Source organism: Magallana gigas, chromosome 7 (assembly GCF_963853765.1).
Source record: "Magallana gigas chromosome 7, xbMagGiga1.1, whole genome shotgun sequence".
NCBI lineage: Eukaryota > Metazoa > Mollusca > Bivalvia > Ostreida > Ostreidae > Magallana > Magallana gigas.
The window spans coordinates 3204950-3227728 of record NC_088859.1 but is presented as its reverse complement, the minus strand read 5'-3'; the positions used below and the strand labels follow the sequence as shown (position 1 = coordinate 3227728).

At 36.9% G+C, this 22779-nt stretch overlaps 2 protein-coding genes across 3 annotated transcripts; both read left to right on the top strand.

Moving 5' to 3' along the window:
* Positions 1-425: 425 nt before the first annotated feature.
* LOC105320630 (tubulointerstitial nephritis antigen-like) lies at positions 426-8689 on the top strand. The gene is made up of 10 exons (XM_011418633.4): positions 426-1929; positions 2608-2674; positions 4565-4666; positions 4907-5136; positions 5530-5683; positions 5776-5914; positions 6221-6266; positions 6519-6621; positions 7408-7453; positions 7565-8689. Exons 1-10 carry the CDS (start codon positions 1653-1655, stop codon positions 7793-7795), a joined length of 1395 nt encoding a protein of 464 aa, XP_011416935.3. The 5' UTR covers positions 426-1652; the 3' UTR covers positions 7796-8689.
* Positions 8690-10616: 1927 nt separating this feature from the next.
* Positions 10617-18684, top strand: LOC105320629 (uncharacterized protein C19orf44). Of its 2 annotated transcripts, none has more exons than XM_011418631.4 (9): positions 10617-10775; positions 12090-12199; positions 12704-13463; positions 14607-14743; positions 14945-15221; positions 15326-15893; positions 16866-17056; positions 17339-17502; positions 18212-18684. In XM_011418631.4, exons 2-9 carry the CDS (start codon positions 12098-12100, stop codon positions 18287-18289), a joined length of 2277 nt encoding a protein of 758 aa, XP_011416933.3. In that variant the 5' UTR covers positions 10617-10775; positions 12090-12097; the 3' UTR covers positions 18290-18684. The 2 variants fall into 2 exon arrangements, with proteins under 2 accessions (XP_011416933.3, XP_065921854.1); XM_066065782.1 differs by lacking the exon at positions 10617-10775 and adding an exon at positions 11042-11165.
* Positions 18685-22779: the final 4095 nt, after the last annotated feature.

Sequence of the window (22779 nt, the reverse complement as noted above, 5' to 3'; positions counted from 1 at the left end):
AAAATGTTTAAAATTATGAACTCTGTAGGTTTTTTTTTGTTCATTGTGAGCACACTTTATCCAAAAAATTTCTTAATTGCTTTCTTAACCTATTCGTTTAAATTGAAATAAAAACACAACTGTATGGCTGAATATTAAAAGGAGAATCGCAGCTAACTGAAAAAACGAACTTTTTAATTTTATCTTAAACACTGCGTCGTATCTCTTAATTTTCTTTAAGTCTAATTTCACAATATTTTTTACCACTGTCCCAAAACAGAATTTCAGTTAAAAAAAGCTACTTGTTTTAAAAATATGTGTAAATGGAAATTGGCTAGCAAAGAGGGTATACATATTGTGGATATTCTGGTAAGAGAAGTAAAAAGTTCAGATAGGTTTTCTTAATTTTTGTAATTACATGAGGTGTCACACTAGTAATTCCAAGGGAAAAACATCAGGTTAACCAAAAAAAAAATGCTGAGTAGGGACCCCCCTTAAAAATTCATGCGTTGAATCATTGAAATAAGGAAATAAGATTATTCCGGAAAGGGTGACCTATAGTATAGCAAGCCCGCATTATGAATATAAATTTAATATTCATTTGTTGCTGTCTTACTCCGACACACTCTTCTTTTCCCATCGTTTTTCAAAATCATAAAATTTCTTGTACCTTCTCGCTATTTCCATCTTCTTGTGTCTAAGAGTAACAAATTTCAAATGAATGGACAGAAGATCATTTAAATCGTTTGCACAGAATGTAGAAAAATCTTGTATAATTTAAGCTTCAAATTCTAGTAAGAGCAAACCAATAGACTTAAAAATAGGGAACCTATTTGTCGAATGTCTTTCTCCTTCATAAGTCTATAATTGCCTAAAAGGATTTGAATTCGAGTTACAGGTAATTCAATCTAGGTAAATATTAGCCGTATAAGAAATTAAAAGCTGCTCGTTATGGAGTAATCTAAGTCTTTTAGAGCCTGGCTGTGAGCCGTCGGTGAATGGTGAAGGTGTTGGGTGACCCAGACCTGGCGTTTAGCGCCGCCTGATCCCTCTGTCTGTGTGTTTGTTTCCGAGATAAGGTGTTTAGGGCTATACAGCCGACAGTGTTGACTGAATGAATACCCCTCCACAATATCGAATGATAATCTAGAGGAAACGGAGTGTTAATGGCTTAAGAGATAGATAAGTCGCAAGAGTGAAGATTTGCTTCACTCAGAGACGGGGATCGGAAATAGATCAGGTACTTCCAACAAGACCTCAGCCACACGAAAACTCGCGCGGGACCTCCCGTCAAAGCAAAACAAGAGGAACTTTCCCTAGAACTCGGTGACGGAGAAACAGAGCAGAGACTCCGGTCCTCAATGACGGAAAACTTTCACACATGTTAAGCGACGGTGGATAACCTTGGCCGGGACCTTCCACCAAACCTCAGTGACGAGGAAATGCATTAATTCCTTATATGTGACAATAGAATTACAAGAAAAATATTCCCACCAAATTTCTGTCAGAGGAAAAAGGAGAAGCTCACGCGAAACTCGGGCGGAACTTCTCATCAAAACTTATAGGAAAAGTGGGGGGATACTTCTCATTAAAACTTACAGGAAAACTCGGACGAGAATTCTCCTCATCAAAACTCGCTGACAGAAGAAACCAGAAGAGAGACTACCACTGGGATGCTAGCGCTCCTTCCCTCGTTACTTCTGTGGTCGGTGTTTCCCTTCTGCAGCGGGGGGAGGTACCGGCGATCCGCTGAGTGGGGAGCTGACCTGGCCCCCGGGCCCTATTGTGCCTCTAGGGGACAGCCTCAGTGCTGCACGGGGAGAGACGACAAGTGCTCTGTGGAGGTCCTCGGGTCTCTGTGTTACTGTGACTCGTTCTGCACCAGGACCGCCGAGGATTGCTGTCCAGACTATGACGTCACGTGTATGGGAATCGCACCTGTCACCAAAGGTATATTCTTAATGTTTCATTTCGTCAAAAAAAAAAATCAAAACTCTTGGATTTACATGATTTATTCTGTTTTTGCTGATTCTCTATGTTGTACAAAAAGCAATCAAATAGATCAGAGTCTAGCTATTTTATTTCCAATCATCTCCTGTTTGTATAATTCCCCGTTCCTTTTTCTTTAGACAAGACTGGAGTAAAAACAGATTTTCATTTTATATAAACAAATGTCAGTTTATTCCAATCCTAGTTTCCTATCCTAGATTGCACTCATTGCTCATTGCAATGCATTGTGTGAACGTTGTGTTTCCTTACGTTCATATTTTTATGAAACAGTAAACAGTTTATTCTGAATTGTATCTAGGTTAAATATTCATTTGGTCATCTTGGACGCATTGATTTATGTCTTTAAAAGCAAATTACAAATTGTAGGTTAATGGTACGTTTTGGTTGTACTAGTATTAGGTACAGTATAAAGTAGTCTGGGGTTGTATAGGTGTCATAAATCGAGTACTCCGGTAAATGGGTTTTATTTGTGACGACGATAATCACTTTATGACTGAGGTTTTCGGTAACTATAAGTAAAAGCCCTTCAATACCCACTACAGAGAGTGGAATACCTACATGTATACCCTTATTTCACTAACGCTCTGTCCGTTTCTCACTCTTCCTTTTCGGTTGTAGCTGGTTGCAGGTTTAATGACCATGAGTACAAGCCTGGAGAAACTCTACGAGAGAACTGCAACGTGTGGTAAGATGTTGACATCAACAACTCTGTTTGTCTGTCTGTCTGTTACTTGCAATACACTCACGCGCGGAGAGGGGATCGGGGAAAGGGGGTGTCGGGACCGTCACTCCCCTTGGAAAATTCAAACCTATTAAATTGACGTTAAAATTACCGAAAAACAGGTACTAGACCCTCCCCCAGCAAACACAATCATCCCTGGTAGAAAATGCCGTAAGTGGTCATCTGAGATAATTCAAAATACAAACTAGGGCCGAGGAAATAAGGAATTTCATCTACCGGTAACGGTGTACTGTAGGACATCCGGTTACGGTGTACTGTAGGACATCCGGTTACGGTGTACTGTAGGACATCCGGTTACGGTGTACTGTAGGACATCCGGTTACGGTGCACTGTAGGACATCCGGTAACGATGTACTGTAGGACATCCGGTAACGGTGTACTGTAGGACATCCGGTTACGGTGCACTGTAGGACATCCGGTAACGGCATACTGTAGGACATCCGGTAACGGTGTACTGTAGGACATCCGGTAACGGTGTACTGTAGGACATCCGGTAACGGCGTACTGTAGGACATCCGACGCGTGCAATCTCCAGGTTATGATACTTACTGGTCTGTGATTTCTGAGCAACCTGGAAGTATTTAGATATAAATTGTAAAGCTTCTATTTAAGCTAGATATTTCTTATATAATTGTAAATAAGATATTTTGTCATTCTTTGAATTCTTGTTAAGAAAGATTAATGAGAGAGAATTTTGATTTAATTAGTTACATCGCATTTTATAATGATGTAAACAAACTGGTTTACGGTAGGAACCTGTTGTTCATTCATGGTTTTCATTCTTCTTGAAAATGTTTTATAAAAAAGACAAGAGAGGGAGACAAGAACATATATTTTTTGGATCTTGAAGGGTTGGAATTCAAATTAAACCTTGCAGCAATGTATTCACCGTACCATCACTGTTACCGACCTGCATGTCGCACAGATTTAGTCAAACAGAAATTACTCATGTTGTGGTCTACTATTTTGCATAAATCCTGATTGCAAAACATAAGTAAAACATTAGAAATCGCACTGGGTCAGTGAATGCATGTCTCCGTCGAATATATAGGTAAGTAGCGCGTGCGGTGGAAGGTGACCTTGGAAACTGTCACAAGGTCGGGGATACACGCAGCTCACCAGATGTCAGTACACAAAAGCTGATAGACCGTCAAAACATACAGATGGAATCCGGAAAAGCACAAGACTGTAGTAAAAAGTTTTCTTCAAAGGGTAGTACAATGTGATCGAGCAATATCGTTGCTATTGATAGAGGCGCGTTTTGAACAGAGAAGGGTGATAGCAGTCGACGGATGATGGTCCTCAGCTGTTGCAAGAATTTACTGTCCATTAAGAGTGATTTATTTACCTGTTAACACAGGGTAGATATCTAACAGAAGTTCGCAGATTATAAATGTAACGCCCGCCGGAATGTCTTTTGAATATGCAAAGATTTATCAGGAAGAGTTATAGAGATGCTTATGTTCTTGATTCCTTCCGTCGGCCAACCATTCTGCCCCCCCCCCCCCCCCCCCCCCCAGTGTCGAGTTAGGAGTATACAAGACTGTAGACCTATTTATGATCGAAACGACGTGGAGTTTTATTTTCAAATGAAATTTTAAAGTAACTAAGCATGGCAGTAGACAAGAAGCTGACACTTTATAGCCATGGTTACTGTTACAAGGAATCTTTGCCTTACACCTTAAAATTTGATTTTTAAGTCTGTAATCATCTTTCAGTGTCAGTGTAAACAAAATTAATATGAAATCATACGTTTTATTTTCTTCATATTTCGTCTTTAAATTAAACAAAAATATCTTATTATTTATATGTATTTTTTTCTTCCATAAACAGTACATGTAAATTGGTACAGCCCGGCCGCTACGATTGGATGTGTTCGAAAAACACTTGTTTGATTGACTCGGATCGGTTAAATCAAAGTGCTGAGGTCTTTGGGTAAGGAGAGAGAGAGAGAGAGAGAGAGAGAGAGAGAGAGAGAGAGAGAGAGAGAGAGAGAGAGAGAGAGAGAGAGAGAGAGAGAGAGAGAGAGAGAGAGAGAGAGAGAGAGAGACCTATTTTCACTCAGAATGATATCTTAATTTCAGTCTTTGTTTACTCTATTTGTTCCTTGTACACATTTAAAGTACTTTTCCAGTGGGTTGTTTATATTCAGTGCATCCCGAACGTTTGTTACAGATGGCAAACTGCGAACTACACTCGTTTCTGGAATTTGACGTTTACACAAGGAATCAACGAACATGTCGGGATAGAGACAGAGAGCAGAGCAAAGAACATGTCCTCGCTCCATAGCTACTCACGGGATCAGCTTCCGATTCACTTCGATGCCAGGATAAACTGGACGTCGTGGATACATCCGGTCCGAGACCAGAAGAACTGCGCGTCATCCTGGGCTTTCTCGACAGTAGGTAAATCTCCAACTTCCGGGGCGGCCCAAGGGCCCTGGGGTAACTGTAAACTTATAATTCAAAGGAAAGTCAGCATCCAAACGTACCCGAATTATGGATTGAAATTCATGACGAATAATAACACTGTAAAGATTTTTCATCGATCGGATTAAATTTTAAATTAATTAAATTAAATTAATGCAGTTTTTAATTCGAATATGCTCTCAGTAGTTTAAACAATCTATTGTTATGAAGGATAATGTCATAAATTCTTATCTCAAATTTTATACAGCTATATGTTCCTTTTATTTACGAAATTCTGACCATAAATCTATCTTTTTAATAGATATAATTGCATAATAAGTTCTTACAATTTCATGATAAATAAACAAGCAATTTACGTTTCAATTTCAGATGTGGCGGCGGACAGGCTAGCGATAGAGTCTGAGGGACTACTGACCAATCAGCTGTCGCCTCAGCACCTAGTGTCCTGTAATACAGGGCGGGGTCAGAGAGGCTGTCGGGGAGGGTCTACGGAGAAGGCGTGGTGGTTTGTCAAGAGGAGGGGGTAAACTTATAGGCCTTACAGTGATTAGCGTGGCTTTATTTACGACCATCAGATTAAGTTGTTGATTGTGATTGTTTATTTTCTGTTTTCAGGATAATAACGGAGGAGTGCTACCCTTACACTGCCTCTGACGGTGAATGTCTGGACGGGGAGACCACGTGTCCCAATGCCAACTCCAGCACGGCCAAGATAGTCCTATACGTCACGCCCCCCTACAGAGTCAGGCAAGACGTGAGTACAAGTCACGCTCAGTAGGAATTCACAGATACTTCACGATTTCATTGCACAGACCACTAATTGGTGGGCGGATACACATTATATTAAACTTTACATCACACGACGAAAAACGTTTTTAAAATAAGCTTAAATTACTTTTATTTGCATGGACAGTTTACATTAAAATATTAATTGTTAAAGACACGCTTCTGTGTATAAGTTATGCTGTTGTGTGTCGCAAGTTTTTTAAAAAGTAGTTGATATATGTTTTGAGAGACAATGTGTTTGTTGATTCTTATAGAAAAAGATTTTTTTTACTAGGAAGAAGACATTAAAGCCGAGATCTACCGGAACGGCCCGGTACAAGGTTTGTTTTTTATCATCCGGTCCTACTCTGCAATCAATCTAATTCAACCTGTTAAGGTGCAGCTAACCTCGATATACTCAAATTCATGACCAATGAAGAAGGAATGCAAACAAATGTCTTGTAGGGCAACATTTAACACAAATAAATTATTTATCTAGCTTTACTTTTTTGACTTAAAATACTTTACGTAACAATAATAGTACTATCGACTAATCATGTCCTTATATTCAACAACTTTTTAACATTTTGAAGCCACTTTTCGGGTGTCCTCGGACTTTTTCATGTACCGGTCCGGCGTGTACAGACACACAGGAGCGGACCTGGGAGAGAGCAGGCTGTCGGTCAGAATAATTGGGTGGGTACAAATCTCAGGTCGTCAGTTAATACAAAATGGCGGAATGGGAGAGGACACATCTCCGTGTCTGTCTCAAATTTTACAGAGTTTTCGTTCATCTTTTGTATGAAGTATTTTCATTTGCTTGAATCAATAATTGCATGTTTTAAAGACATGCGATTGGACGAGGCAGCATCTGAAACTACTGGACATAAATTATTCGTTGGTTTAAATTGGAATTCTAATTTGAAATATCCATTAAAATGGAATTATGATGGGAATTTATTGGCTTACATGTATGGTAATGAAAATCAAATTTGCAGTTGTAGCACCTTTAGGTTATCAATTAGAAAATTTATTGATGATTTTATTCTTTCATTAATATCTTAAGTACACGGTTTCATAATGTTAAGAGGCAAATAAGAATGACAGTTGTTGACTTCAAAGCGAGATACATAGCTCATAATTTTATATTAACTAAACAAGGCCAGTCTTATGCTTGTTTTACATGGTAATAGTTTCATATTAATTATACTTTTTTAATAAAAAAATGATCATAAATATTTTTAAAATCGCTGGGCACAAGTCTTTTTGATTTAAAAAATATATGGAAAGTCTCTTCAGAAAAATATTTGTAAACTTAAAAGAGTTTACAATTACACGAACTTTATCAAGGTACAATCATTTTTAACATTTCTTAAGACTTGTGAGCTCAGCAATATGGTACTTGAGGATAGCTCGTGTTGTACAAATTGTCAGTATGCAGTTGTCGTTAACATTTTATTAGATTTATTCCATGCATTGCAGATGGGGTGAAAAAACCAATAAAAAGGGCAAAAAGAGAAAATACTGGGTAAGAAACCGACTGTGGAAAAATGAAATACGTGGTATTTAGACATGTTACCCTTTATTTAAAGTGTCAACCATACGTATGATTAATTTTAAGTAACTTGTGGCATTGTAGATCTGTTTAAACAGTTGGGGGACGAAGTGGGGCGAGAAGGGAGCGTTCCGTATCGTGAGGGGAGAGAACCACCTGGGGATAGAAGAGAACGTCCTGGCTGTCCACGCCGACCTTATCCGGTCCCTATCCATCCACCCCAGCGACCGTATACGTGACCAGGGCTTAATTAACATATACACCAATAAACAAATAGTGGTCATTAAAAGACCAAGACCGACGGAGCAGCCTTAATTAATATTAATATGACGTAATGGGTATCACGGCAACCCGCCGCCCACGAAAGTGTCGTCACGACCCCCCTCGGTCTTGAAGATGGTTGCGTTCTAGCTTTGGTCGGTTTTATGTGTGACGTGTAAGAATTTTGTAGGATGTGCTTGTTTTGTTTTTGATTAATTCAGTGCGTGACCCAACATTACTTCTGATGACAGAATGCAGCTGTTTAAAATAGGTCTGCCTTGTATTACCGGTGTTCAAAATAATGTTTTCCGTTGATATATACAAAAGTGTGTTTATGTGTTAGTGGGGCATTAGTGGCTCATGAAGGAAGTAATAATTCAAATGTGATGCCAATGCATACTAAGTGTGGTCGACTGCACTCTGCATGAACATACAGACATAAACAAGCTAGAATATTAAAAATGAAAAAAAGAATAATATTAGCATATTTTTGTCCATCGCCTAAAATTGAGAAATTAAAAAAATATGTAGAAACCAAACTTGTCGTTTGTTCTTTACCAGAACCTAATAGTAAACACCACTCATTGGTGCATTGTGTTTCCTTATACTGCATAAGGGGAAATTTTTCGCCCCTGTTTTATAATCATTGTCGGTGGACGAGTTGAAATCAAACTAATTATACTACGTAATGCTGATTTTTGCCGAAATGAGGCTATTATTTTATGTGTGTAATTTTAAAGCACAATAACCCAAAATTAAAACGGAAAAGAGAACAAAACAGAACCCACTATTTTTAAGATAAAATTTAAAAAATTCTATTCCAAAAACTAACGAGTCTTAAAGTACATGCATGTAGAACTACGTTTTAACCCCCCCCCCCCCTTAAAATCTGTATTTTCTACTTGAAGTTACACAAATTCCCATGTTACTTCCAAAATACAATGTTTATTTTCCCCTTCAAAATATTTGTACATTTTTATTCGTTTATTTTTCACTTTATTTTAATTTTATTTATCAGTTACTTATTCGACTTGAGTTCATGCAGATTTGTTTCCGTGTTGTATATTGTCCCCCGGTTTTACTCTAAATGGGGAATAGAAATTTATAGCTATGTCCGTTCGTTTGTCTGTATGTCATAATGTTTGCGCATTTCCGGTTTATATCATAAATTAAAATTTTTTACAACGAACTTTTAAATAAAAAATTACCGACCCTTACTTAATTTTTATATCTAAGCGATTTATATAAAGGATTGTGACCTCCTATACCTCCTTCTTTTGTGGGAGCTAAATAAACACCAAGTGACAGACACAAACTCATTGAATAAGTCCACTAGGTTTTGTTTCAATATGATTTTGTTTTGCTCTTTGGAAATAGGTACTTCAAATATGGCGTGCGAAATTTTCCATCATTTAACCTTTTTTGTTATTTCTATTGAAAATCTATATTATGAAATATTTGACGTGCTTATAAATAGATAATACAATAAACGTAGAAGAGTTTCTAATTTTGATTTGAGAGAGAGAGAGAGGTATAAGATATAATTTTTTAAACCTTATTTCAAGACAGGAGATGCCTTTTCGATGACTACATCTTTGTTATCGGCGAATTGCATGCAGCATCACTCTTATTCTTTGGACATATGTTTTAAAAGCAATTATATAACTTGTTATTCCTATTTGAAAAACTCCAGTTCGAAAATATATTATTCCTGTTCTGGAAATAACATGCATGAGAACAATTAAAAGTCAAATGAAGATGCAGAAATCTGAATACCAGGAAAAAAATTATCATACATGAATACAGGTATACGAAAATTACGAGAATAATCTAACATATCTATATAGAAATAAAAATTCATATCAAAGTACTCTCTGTACATAGTATTTTGTGTTCTTAACCTCCAAAACTCTGTTAAGGTGAAAATGATTAATCAAACCTGACCCTTTTAGATATTTTAACCTTCACCACATTTACTACATCGAGTCGGGCCTTCGGAATAATGAACCTTCGGGCTACTGGGCAAATCCCCTTGAAAAATGTGAAGAAAGTGTTGAGTTGAGGTGTATAACTCTAAGGGATTACATCTCACCCAGTACGAGTGCTTACTAGCTGAACAAATATTGGAGCAGCCTTAGAGTTTTGATGACAGTTTATGCCAGATTACGAGAGACCTGGTACATAAAATGCTGACTACTCAGATGTTGAAGGCGACAGTCCTCAATCATCAATTAATGCATTTCTAATTTCGCTGTTTTAAAGCCGAAAATAGTGTGTTGATGAACTGTTTGAGGTAGTTCAAATCACAGAACTCTGAAGTTTTATAAGTAATAAAGCTGAAAAAATAATACATGTCACTGGCGAATTTAGAGGGGCCAGGGGGCCCAGGCCCCCTTTTGTTATGAAGATTTAAAAAAAATATATAAGACGTGTAGAAAAAGAATTTCAAATCAATTTTTGTTGTTATTTATCGTTCTTAAAATACATGTATGTCAAGTCTAACTAGAATAGCCCATGAAAGTGTCTTAAAACACCTCAAAACCCGGGAGCTTCCGGGGGTTTTGCCCACTGGGGGCCTCAAGGCGGTCCCCAGACCCCTGGCCGCCCCGGGTCCCCTTTCAACAAATCCTTCATCCGCCACTGCATAAATCCTATACTAAAAGTTCATAAAACTTCCGACTCCTGGTTCTAAATCGTATGTAACAAAAATACATTGTCATTTTATGCATTATCTTCAAGTTTTATTATTGTATCTGGTAACAGAAATAAAACTATTCAATTAAAGGAAACACATTTTTTGTACAATCGGCTATTGCGTGTCATCTTTCCGGATGATGTATTATTACCTTGTCGGTTTTGTAAGTTATAATTTTAAAGCGCTTGTGTGATCAGGATTTGTTTACGTTTTGCTCGAAAATGAGAACATGTTTGAACATAGTAACAGGACTTTTAAATAAGTCTTTTTTGCATTGTTTAATCGTTTCCGTATATATTTATGGGTGAATATCTACAAACAGCGTAAAACGGTCGTATGGTAAGACTTATTTTATCAAGAGTTTACATGAAATCTGAGTGCAATCAACAGGTCCAATATGATCTCATAATTTAATGTTAGCTATGCCATACATCTTTCTGGAGTATTCTGAATAGCTTGATAAACATAATGATAAAACTATTTATATGCATATTTCACCAAAAATTTTATTGTTAGAAATTGACAAAAAATCGCAAAAGTTTTTAACAATGGTAAGATCTTATAGTTGCGCTATGGACTATTCAAAAGGCAAACAAATTTAACATTGCAACTTTTGAACAATTTTAAACAAAAAATCTCTATCTATTGTTTTGTTGACTGGCCACCACCTTATGTGCATTGGGGTGTGGATACTTGAATGAATTCTTCACATTGTGCTGAATTATTAAAGTAAGAAGAAATCATGTGATTTTTCATACTATCTGATGAAGATAGTTTGAACCATGGTGTATTTATAAATATTGAATAATTAAAATAAAATGTGCTGCATAAATATCTTGGGAAAGACTATACCAATCAAATACCTTGTTTTTCATATAAGGCCTAAAAAAAATAATGGTGTGTTTAGGGTAACACTGATGAAAAAATTAGGTTAGGTAGGTAGGGATTTTTTTTTATTTTATCATATTTTTTTTGTATGAATCCTAAGAATGATTGTTTGTTTCATATTTAATAACGTATTTTTTATTGGAAATAAGATAAAATTCACAATCGGATAAAATCAGACATCTAAAAATGTTAGGATCGGGCCATTTTTGTAGGTTAGGTCGGGTTACCCGAAACACACAACTTTTTTTTTAGGCCTATACTGGCTTTAACATTTCATTCAAGAAGTAGCAGCTAATGTGGTCATGAATTAATTGCCCCAACACTAGTACAAAGTCTCTGAAGGAGACACAATTTGATGAGTAAATTTTACATGCACTGTTTACAGAATAGTTCAAACTTCAAAGGTGAAGTTATCAATGCAATGAAGGTCGATTTATTATACATTCTGAAAAAATTTCAAATGCATGACAAAATAGCTCAACCTCAAGCTACGGTAAAACATGGTGATAGCAAACAATTCTAATGAATTGACGCTTACAGCAAAGTTAATTTTCAATCCCAGTGACTTTATTACATGTAAACTTGACGTATATAGCGAATTACGCTTATAATGAAGCAAAATTGCCTGTCCCTGGCACTTTGTTATAGGCATCTTTTACTGTATACTTTGTTTTTTACTGAATAGCAAAATAAAGCTATATAGCTTATTAGCTTATTTAATTAATATCTAAATCAAGAAATTGTACTGGACCTTTTCACATTCAGGTGACGAGATGATCAAGAGAGGGTCAACCAGTGCCCTTCTTCAGAAGGCCCAGTCCCAACTGAGAGGGGAGAAAGTCTCCAAGGGCAATGAGGAGGAGGACGATATCAATGTAAGGAAAACTCCTGTCATATTATGATGATTGACAAATTGAAGTGCTGTAAAGATATTATTTTTATCACGTATGATTCTTTGGGGAAATTCATTTTCAACAAGTTAGTGTAAGTTTTATTTAGCGATTTTCTGAATGCATTTTTCGAAAATACAGTTTATATACAATTGCATTAGAATTGAAGTGGTGATTGATTAAGCAGAAGTGGCTTTCTACTTTAAATGCAAAAAATTAAACACTGCTTGAGTAATGTGCTTCAGTAATCCATTGAAACATAAAGAAGCCAGTATGTGTAACTTTTAACATAAACAAGGATCAATAAAATTAAGGTACATTTCAAATAAGCTACAGTGTATTAAAACCTCATCAGTGCCTTCAGTTATTTTAGAAATGTATGCAGATTTTTCGATGCTATGAATGAAAATGAAATACGACAGAATAATGATAATTAATGCATTGAAGATACAACATACAAACTGTCACATTACATTGTGTATTTTTCAGGCCTACATCAAGTCACTGACAAAAAAGACAACAACCAGTCAGCAGAAGAAGACAGTAAACTTTGAGGATGGCGACATCTCCATCTCCAGTGATATTGACACTCACACCCAGACCAGCTCCTCACTTACCAAGAAACGGCCGCTGATAACCTCTGGGAACAAGTTTTTGAAAAAAAAGCAAACAGAAACATCTCAACCTACAGCAAAATACCTCAAGAAGCCACAGCTGTCAAATGCCAGTCCTGTACCTACTGTGTCTGGGGACATGGCACGCACCAACAAACCCAGGGAATCTGCACAGACTTCCTCTGCTCTCAGTAAAGCATCACTTCTTAGTAATAAATTTGCCAAGCGGTCAGCAGAAACAAGGAAAGTCTTCACTTTAGAGACAGACAGTAGTGAAAGCCTGCATACGCCAAGGCCCGGGTCTTCTCTTGGAATGAACAGTGAAAGGTCAAGGTCAGGGGAAAGGCCTAGGTCAGGAGAAAGGCCTAGGTCAGGAGAAAGGCCAAGGTCAGGGGAAAGGCCAAGGTCAGGGGAAAGGCCAAAGTCAAGAGAGAGACCTGGATCTGCCGATTCAGATAGTGTTAGGATCGGTAGAGATGGGTCCAAGTTTATGAAGAAGAAAACAGCAGCTCCTGAGCCCCAAAGAAAGAGAAGTCCTTCTCCACAACCAGAGCAAAGACGGAGTCCCTCCCCCCTACAGGAGGCACACGGGAGGCGGAGCCCAACACCGACCAGGAAATCAAGGGATAAGAGAGGTAAGTTAATGGTGTTAATGTATTGTCCGATTCATTACGTAAAAAGGTTTACATATAATGATAGTGTGTAATGAGTGGTTACATCAAGTTAGAAAAATTGAAATTATAAGTATTATTGTAATTAATAAGCTTATTCATTTTATATATATTTTTTCCCCGAGTTTTGTTGTGAGATTGTCTGAGGGATATTTTTTTTCAATTTCTTCAAGTTTTAAGCTACACTGTATGTGCTACACTGCGTGTTTTAAAGCTGAGTGCTTTGTTTTTTAGCTGTGTGCATGGTTTGATATTTGTTCTTTGTTTATAGTTGTGTGCATTGTTTAATCGTTGTGTGCAGTTTAATAGTTGTGTGCTGTATTTATACTATGTGCTTTGTTTCATAGATTTTAATTGATAACTGTGGGCTTTTTGATTAGGTATGTTTTGTTTTATAATTGTATGCTATTTTATAGCTCTGTGGGTTTTATGACAGTGAACTTTGTTTTGTAGCTATGCTGACCGGATTGTCTGCTGATATTGTTTTATAGCTATGTGCTTTGTTTTTTAGCTGTGTGCTTTGTTTTATAGCTATGTGTTTTGTTTTATAGCTATGTGCTTTGTTTTACAGCTGTGCTGACTGGATTGTCTGCTGACATTGTTTTATAGCTATGTGCTTTGTTTTATAGCTGTGTGCTTTGTTTTATAGCTATGTGCTTTGTTTTATAGCTATGTGCTTTGTTTTATAGCTGTGCTGACTGGATTGTCTGCTGACATTATTTTATAGCTATGTGATTTGTTTTATAGCTATGTGCTTTGTTTTTATAGCTATGTGCTTTGTTTTATAGCTATGTGCTTTGTTTTAAAGCTATGTGCTTTGTTTTATAGCTGTGCTGACTGGATTGTCTGCTGACATTATTTTATAGCTATGTGCTTTGTTTTATAGTTATGTGCTTTGTTTTTATAGCTATGTGCTTTGTTTTTATAGCTATGTGCTTTGTTTTATAGCTATGTGCTTTGTTTTATAGTTGTGCTGACTGGATTGTCTGCTGACATTGTTTTATAGCTATGTGCTTTGTTTTATAGCTGTGTGCTTTGTTTTTATAGCTATGTGCTTTGTTTTATAGCTATGTGCTTTGTTTTAAAGCTGTGTGCTTTGTTTTATAGCTGTGCTGACTGGATTGTCTGCTGACATTGTCCTGTCCTCTGGCGAAGAGAGCCTGGCAGAGTTTGTGGCAGGCTTAGATTCTTCTGAGAGTTTTCCAGGAGGAAAAGGGAAACAGAAGGTAGAAGGGAAACAGAAGGTACATATGTAGTTAAAACTCCATTTGGTGAAACAAATCAATTTTTTTTTTTGTTATTTGTTTAAATCAAAAATATTTTACATGTATTTTCAGATTCTAAAAAAATTTCTCAAGAATTTCTTGTTAAATAGTATTTTTTATATATTAGAAAGATATTGTGTTATTTTCAGATGTTTGAGTGTACACTTTCATTTGTTGTAGAAAGGAAGAAGAACCCCCTCCCCCACGATACCTCGCTCCCCCTCGCCAGATACAAAACCTCCCCCAGCCAGATCCCCCTCCCCTGGCCCCTTCAGATCTCCTTCCCCTGGCCCCTTCAGATCCCACACTGCTGGCCCCCCAAGGTCTCCCTCTCCTGTCCCCCTGAGAAGACGATCACCCAAGCTTCACCGCTCACCTCACTCAAGATCCTCATCCATTGAGTCTGATGTTTTAGAGAGTGACAAGTACGATGAAAGCTCAGACGATGCCTTCAGATGTAAGTTTTCTTATTTGAAAACTTTTTTTATTATAATACATTTAATTTCAGAGCTGCTTATATATATGAAATGCAAAGTTACAAGATTGGTATTTTGCTTTCAGTTAATTTGATGGATATTGATGCATTAGAGCCAGCCATAGTAAAGTCAGATTCCAAGACAAAGGATAGCTCTAAAAGTAAACGAAAAGACACCTCAAAATCTAAAGCTAAGAAAAACAACAAGAGTCCATTCAAACCACAAAAATCTACACCCAGAAAGCAGAAGTCCTCGGAGAAGGAGGACTTGTTTTTCGGACTTCAGACCGTTGAGGACCTGTTAGGAGGTGTGTCAGATGACCATCCTCCTAGTGTGGCCAGTGAGGAAGTGAGAACAGAATCAGAGGACATTCCCGAGGAGATTGGTCCTCCTAAAAAGAAAACAACTTCATTTCACTCTGTTCTTGAGTCAGAAATTAAGACTCAAGAGGTTAGTACTGTGCATAGGTCTTATTCCGATGACTTTGATGATACTATTTCTGAGCGCATCGGCGAATCCCATAAGAGGCTGAGTCGAGCTTCCTCTCGGAACACTGATGTTGAGGAATACACAGAGACTTTCCAGAGCGAGTCGGAAATCACCGAGGAGTCGGGGACTGTCACAGAGACTGATGAATCTGAAGTAGTTGAACGGTATGATCTCCCCAACTCTTTCTAAAACTCCTATTTACTTCTAATTGATTAATCTAGGTCAGTTTTAAATGAACAAATTTGACAGCATTCCTTTTTGAAAACTTAGTACAATTGCATTGATTGGTATATGTACTTTAATGCAGAGAAATCCAGAAAATGACAAATTGTATTTCATTACAGTTTCTTCATCACATTTTAGCTCAATATGAGGTGGATATCACTTGTGTAATAAATTGTTAATATTGCCCTGTCTTTTAACACATCATGATGTCACAATTGAACATTACATAGGTAGTCATAGCTTCAAGTCAATGATTGACATAGATTAAAAAATAACTTGATAATACAGTTGAAAAATCTAGTTTTAAATGTGAATCATTTAGTGTTGTTTTATCAATTTTCTTTCGTCAATTGGTAAGAATATGTTCTAAAATTAAATGTTTGTGTAGCTTGGAACTTTTTTCCATGCATAAAATTATTGACATTTCATGGTACATGTAATGTGTGGCTCATAACTTTGATGTTTATGGAAAAGATCAAAGTTTATCAAAACTGTAGTAAAACCTGTATAAAAATTATCTCACATGATTTGTGGTGATAAATGATTTTTATCCCACTCAATTTGTGTTTTCTATCTCCTACCGAAGGCTCTGGGATAGAAAACACAGAACCAGTTGGATAAAAATCATATACCATTGCAAACCATCAGATATCCTGTAATTATTACATTGTCTTAGACATGATATGAATTTGGTTTCAATTCCAAACCAGGATAATGTATCTTTTAAAAAAAAATCCATGATTTATAAAAGACTGAAATGTTAATAGTGTTTAAAAAATTTCCTGTCATAAAAACCCTAGTTTCTGTAATGAAATGAGATTGATTGGACTAAAACTTATGTGATATATATGATAGAATTCCACTAGAGGATACAATGTTCTGGTACACATGTTTCTGTTTCTCTTGGACAGACATAAGCCAACAAAAACAGCCTGGGAGGACAAGAGGAGGGGCACGGAAGACAAGAGGAGGACCACGAGGACCACAGAGGTAGGACTACAGACTGAGGAGCCAGGCCTGACCTACAGATTCAACTACAGCCCGGGCTTCATGGATCCTGCCTCCATAGCCTCCTACGTTATCAGCCCAGACTCACTCAATGGTGGGTGTAATAAAGAATAAATATATCAGCTTGTATACAATGTTTTTTTTATGTTTTATGCATTTAACAGGGAATACAGTTCTAGGACTCATTATTCTGAATGCTGTTGATATCACTGCATAAGAATAAGATCCACCAAGATTTTTGCCCCTTTGTCTAGTTTTGTTGACCATGTTTTTGTATTTTCATCTCTGACATCCTACAGTCCCTGTATGCTGGCTCTACACAACAGGCTCAAACATTACAGTGTTTTGTATCATGTTTATGTTTCTGTATTTTCAGCTCTGACATCCTACAGTCCCTGTATGTTGGCCCTACACGACATGCTCAAACAGCAGCTGGAGCTGACCAAAAGTTTCCTCCACTCTCAGCAATCCCTGTATCAATCTATGTCAAGTTCCTTGGACCACAAATATCGCTACACAACTCTACAGGACACTAAAAAGGTGCATACCCTCAAAGTCACTGCCTCTGAACCACTAATTTAGATAACCTCAAAAAAAAAAAAAACCCAAAACTTTGCAAAGGATCATGTGAAATAATGCCCCTAGTAAATTCGCCAAAAAATAAATTTTGGAATTGCCAGGGTCAACCCATTTTTAAAAATTTTGATTCATTGAAACTCACTGTTACAGGGCGTACAAATCATTGACAATGTGTCAATCATCACAATAAAAAACAACCCAAGCTATCAGCACTGATTAGGATGTGTTATTTTTATTCACTCTTATTTCAAATTATCAAAGTCTTGGTAGGTTTTCTATAATTCATTGTATAAAAGGGACGCTTACAGCCATTAGGGATACCATCCTTTAGTATGTTGTGTCGTCATATAATTATTTTTAAATGAATCATTCAAAGTTGAAATGAAAATATTGATATTAGAAAGGCTCAAAGAGAGTTGCAAAAATGTCTTCAAGGACCACTATAAAAAGCAATGCATTATTTATGTAACAAACTTGGAGTGTATTCACTAGCTTAGACGTCCCTCACATTACCAGTACTTGGAGATTGTTCTGCATGAGTCAGTAACAAACATGATTGTGACGTAACAGACCCGCCTGACGATGTCTGACGATGTCGGCGCTCCATGTTTATAGCTGTACATGTCTGCACCCATACCTCGTGTCATCTGTTGTTTTTGTTTTCTTGCAGTACATAAAGAAGCACAGATCAAAGAAGATGAGTTTAAAAGAAGCCCTGAAGCTTGTAGACTTAGAGAATCAAAGTTAAGAAGGCTTGTCGGTGTCTTGTACTACAATTTATAAATCCAGTGAGCAGGCCGTCTCTCTAGCAGCAGATTTGTGATTTGGTGCGGGATAAATCATCAGTGAGAGGAGAGTGATTTATCGATAGAATGTTCTAAGTCTATGATTAGTTAGTGAATAAAAGAAGATGTGAGAGATAAAGGAGATCCATATATTGATATCATGAGACGCCCACCGTGACAGAGGCGAACAATATCCGTCAATATCTCCACCATCATAACTGTCAATGCAGCTAAATTATTACCATCACCAAGACTTCACTCTGTCTCCACTCTTCTGAAACAATGCTTTAAACATTAAAGAGTTATGTTGTCAATATTTATTCTTAGATTTTAATTAAAATTGATTTAATGAAAAGAATTATTCATGGCTGTGGTCAGATTTTACTTTGATCTTGTGCTAATCTCTGCTTTGAAAGTTATGTTGATTTCCTGCTTGATTTCTACAGTATTTTCAGAGAATATTATTGGTGTTTTGTCACCTTTGATAAATTATGTAGTTTTAATTTGACAACAAAGTCTTTCAGAATAAAGCCAAAACAATGTATCAAAGAAAAAAATATTTTTTTTAAAAATAAAATGATATACTAGTATACGATGCACACCCCCTCTCAAACTCAAACACAAACGGTGCAATAATGTAGACTTTAAACTGGCATTTGTGTCACATCCAACCTCACCCCACCTGATTGGACAAAAGCCTTGCTGTCCACTCCTCATTGCTAATCATGTTACCTTACCTGCCTCTAAAGTTGTGTAAATTGACTTCGTCAACTAAGTTTCTGCTCAATTAACATTCAATTTTCATCATACAAAAATTTCTTAGGCACGTAATGTGGCAACTCTATATTGTTAAAATCGAAAATGATGGACTATGGAGACATATCTCCATATTGCAACAAACTTTCTCGAATAAACATGACTTTATACCCCGTTACTTATTAAATATTTTTCTTTGCACTATTTTTTCTAACAGCGTAGCTATATTGGTCAGAACGCCAGCTTTGGATCTATAAGTTATGACTTTGAAACCGATCGGGAATTTTGTATTTATATACATGTAATTCCCTGCATGTTAAAATCTTGAATAAAAAGCCCAGTTGTAATTTGCTTATGATGTATTTTCACCCGCGTAGGAGGTTCGTAGTGTCTCTCGCCACCCATCGTTGCGCACCAGTGCTGGTTTGTTTTGGAGGGTTTTGTCCATTCTACTTCAACTATAATCGACAATCCCTACCACCTTTAGCTTACCATTTTGTGTATCGTTTTGCTTGAACTAAAACATACCCAATTCCTAACCGTTATTTTTGATATTCTTAGAGAAAGAAATGAATTTGTTTCGGGTATTATATTGACCCAAGAATGTTGATAATTCAAGGGCTCATTCTTCTAGAATCTTAATATTCCAAGGATTGATTCTGAATATCCAAGGATTAAGATTACCCAATGATGCATATAATCCAAGGACTCATACTCCTAGGATCATGATAATCAAAGGATTGATCCTAAACATCCAAAGATTAAGATAATTCAATACTAGTAAAGCTTTCAAGGACACTCTCTCTGTGATTTACAGAGATGGCGACCATAAGAGATAACAACAAGGAATCAAATCAGGTTCAGAATATATCAAATTGAATATCGATTTCCATGTTCCAAAGATTGGAATTATTTTAATTAACTGTTAGCCCATGCATGTCTGTCAGTTATCTAAACAGGTCACGAATAGCTTCGGGAGTTGCGTCTATATCGGTGTTAATTTACATGTTTGCAGTCTGCTCGATTTTGAATGCAGACTTCACCCAGGCATTTGGCAAACAATTTCCGACCTCGAATTGACAATCTAAATACTGACTTTATGAAATATAAAAGTGGGTGTTTTGGAAAAATATAACAATTTTCAGTTTTATTACATATTAACTTTTTTATTTTAAAAATCTTGTATTTTTAGTATTGACAAATTTTTGTCAAAACAAGTTTTTTTTATCTGCATGTCTTTGAGGGGAAAATGATATCTTTTCTCCTCTCTAGTGACGTCTCTATATTCCGCTAGGGATGACCGCTGACATTTCCGCGGGAAGAAACACGTGATGACAGCGCGGCTCCCGATCGTCTGTTCTCTCATTTCCAGAAAGAATTTCTGCGCTATTTCAGGATCTTTAAGCCGTTTGTTTTTGTTTTTAATGCATCTTATATCTGCTCAATTTACAAAGACAGAAGGAGAATACAAATCTGCGGAAATTGGCCAGAGATCAGAGCGACTTGAACAGATCCGCTTGTAGATAGATGCCGCGTGTAGACAGACGTGGTAATCGCCGGACGGATTGTTCATAGCTTGTGGACACTGACGGAAAAATATATATATAAGACCAGTTCTATGTGTCAAATAATAAAACTTTATCTTATGGAAAACCCCTTGAATGTTTATATGTCAGCAACTCATAACTTTACAGAGTATGAAATATTTACCAAAATGTTTTGACAAGTTTTACCTTATATCTACCAAGATAACAACTATAATGGTCCCCCAAAAATCTGGTAGTTCTGTTATAGGGAAAAAGATATTTTCATTTTTGTGTGAAGATTGCAAAACAATTGCTCGCGCACAAACGGTTGTAGTATAAACACTAAAAGCACATGCTTACGAATATTTTTGCACGTTTATTTTTCATAGTAAACTCGACAACGTTTGGTTCCTACCATAATACCCCTCCGAGCATGCTCCTATACACTGTGCTAAATAGTAACTGCGACGTTACATTGCAACAAGATTGTAATTAAATGTATCACGGTTCAATAAATATGCTTTTTATTACAACCGATTTGTACCATTAAATGTTACTATTTCCTTTGAGATTACTTCAAAATGGAAAGAAACAACACCGCCTCTCCAAAATAAAATCTTATGGGCAGATTAAATTATCTGTGTACTTTTCAAACCAACCACAAACTGCGTGTGTCGATACATGCGTTCAAGACTCGATGGAAACTAAAAGTTGTCACTGTTTATACAGTGGTGAAGGTTCGATTACCTATGCCAGTAACATCTGTTACAAAACACTGGCAGAGATCCTTAACCTTTGTAACAATACAGAGACCCTTCACCTCTGTAACAATACAGAGATCCTTCACCTCTGTAACAATACAGGGATCATTCACCTTTGTAACAATACAGGGATCCTTTACCTCTGTAACAATACAGAGATCCTTCACCTCTGTAACAATACAGGGATCATTCACCTTTGTAACAATACAGGGATCCTTTACCTCTGTAACAATACAGAGATCCTTAACCTCTGTAACAATACAGATATTCTTAACCGCTGTAACAATACAGGGATCCTTCACCTCTGTAACAATACAGAGATCCTTCACCTCTGTAACAATACAGGGATCATTCACCTCTGTAACAATACAGAGATCATTCACCTCTGTAACAAACAGAGATCCTCCACCTCTGTAACAATACAGAGATCCCAACCTCTGTAACAATACAGGGATCCTTAACATATGTTACAATACAGAGATCCTTTACCTCTGCAACAATACAGAGATCCTTCACCTCTGTAATAAACAGAGATCCTTTACCTCTGAAACAATACAGGGATCCTTCACCGCTGTAACAATACAGAGATCCTTCACCTCTGTAACAATACAGGGATCCTTTACCTCTGTAACAATACAGAGATCCTAACCTGTAACAATACAGGGATCCTAAACCTTTGTGACAATACAGAGATCCTTTACCTCTGAAACAATACAGGGATCCTTCACCTCTGTAACAATACAGGGATCCTTCACCTCTGTAACAATACAGAGATCCTTCACCTCTGTAACAATACAGAGATCCTTCACCTCTGTAACAATACAGAGATCATTCACCTCTGTAACAAACAGAGATCCTCCACCTCTGTAACAATACAGAGATCCCAACCTCTGTAACAATACAGGGATCCTTAACATATGTTACCATACAGAGATCCTTTACCTCTGCAACAATACAGAGATCCTTCACCTCTGTAATAAACAGAGATCCTTTACCTCTGAAACAATACAGGGATCCTTCACCGCTGTAACAATACAGAGATCCTTCACCTCTGTAACAATACAGGGATCCTTTACCTCTGTAACAATACAGAGATCCTAACCTGTAACAATACAGGGATCCTAAACCTTTGTGACAATACAGAGATCCTAAACCTCTGTGACAATACAAAGATCCTTTACCTCTGTAACAATACAGATATCCTAACCGCTGTAACAATACAGGGTTCCTAAACCTCTGTAACAATACAGAGATCCTCCACCTCTGTAACAATACAGAGATCCTCCACCTCTGTAACAATACAGGGATCCTAAACCTCTGTGACAATACAGAGATCTTAAACCTCTGTGACAATACAGAGATCCTTCAGTAACATCTGTAACAATACAGAGATCCTTAACCTTTGTAACA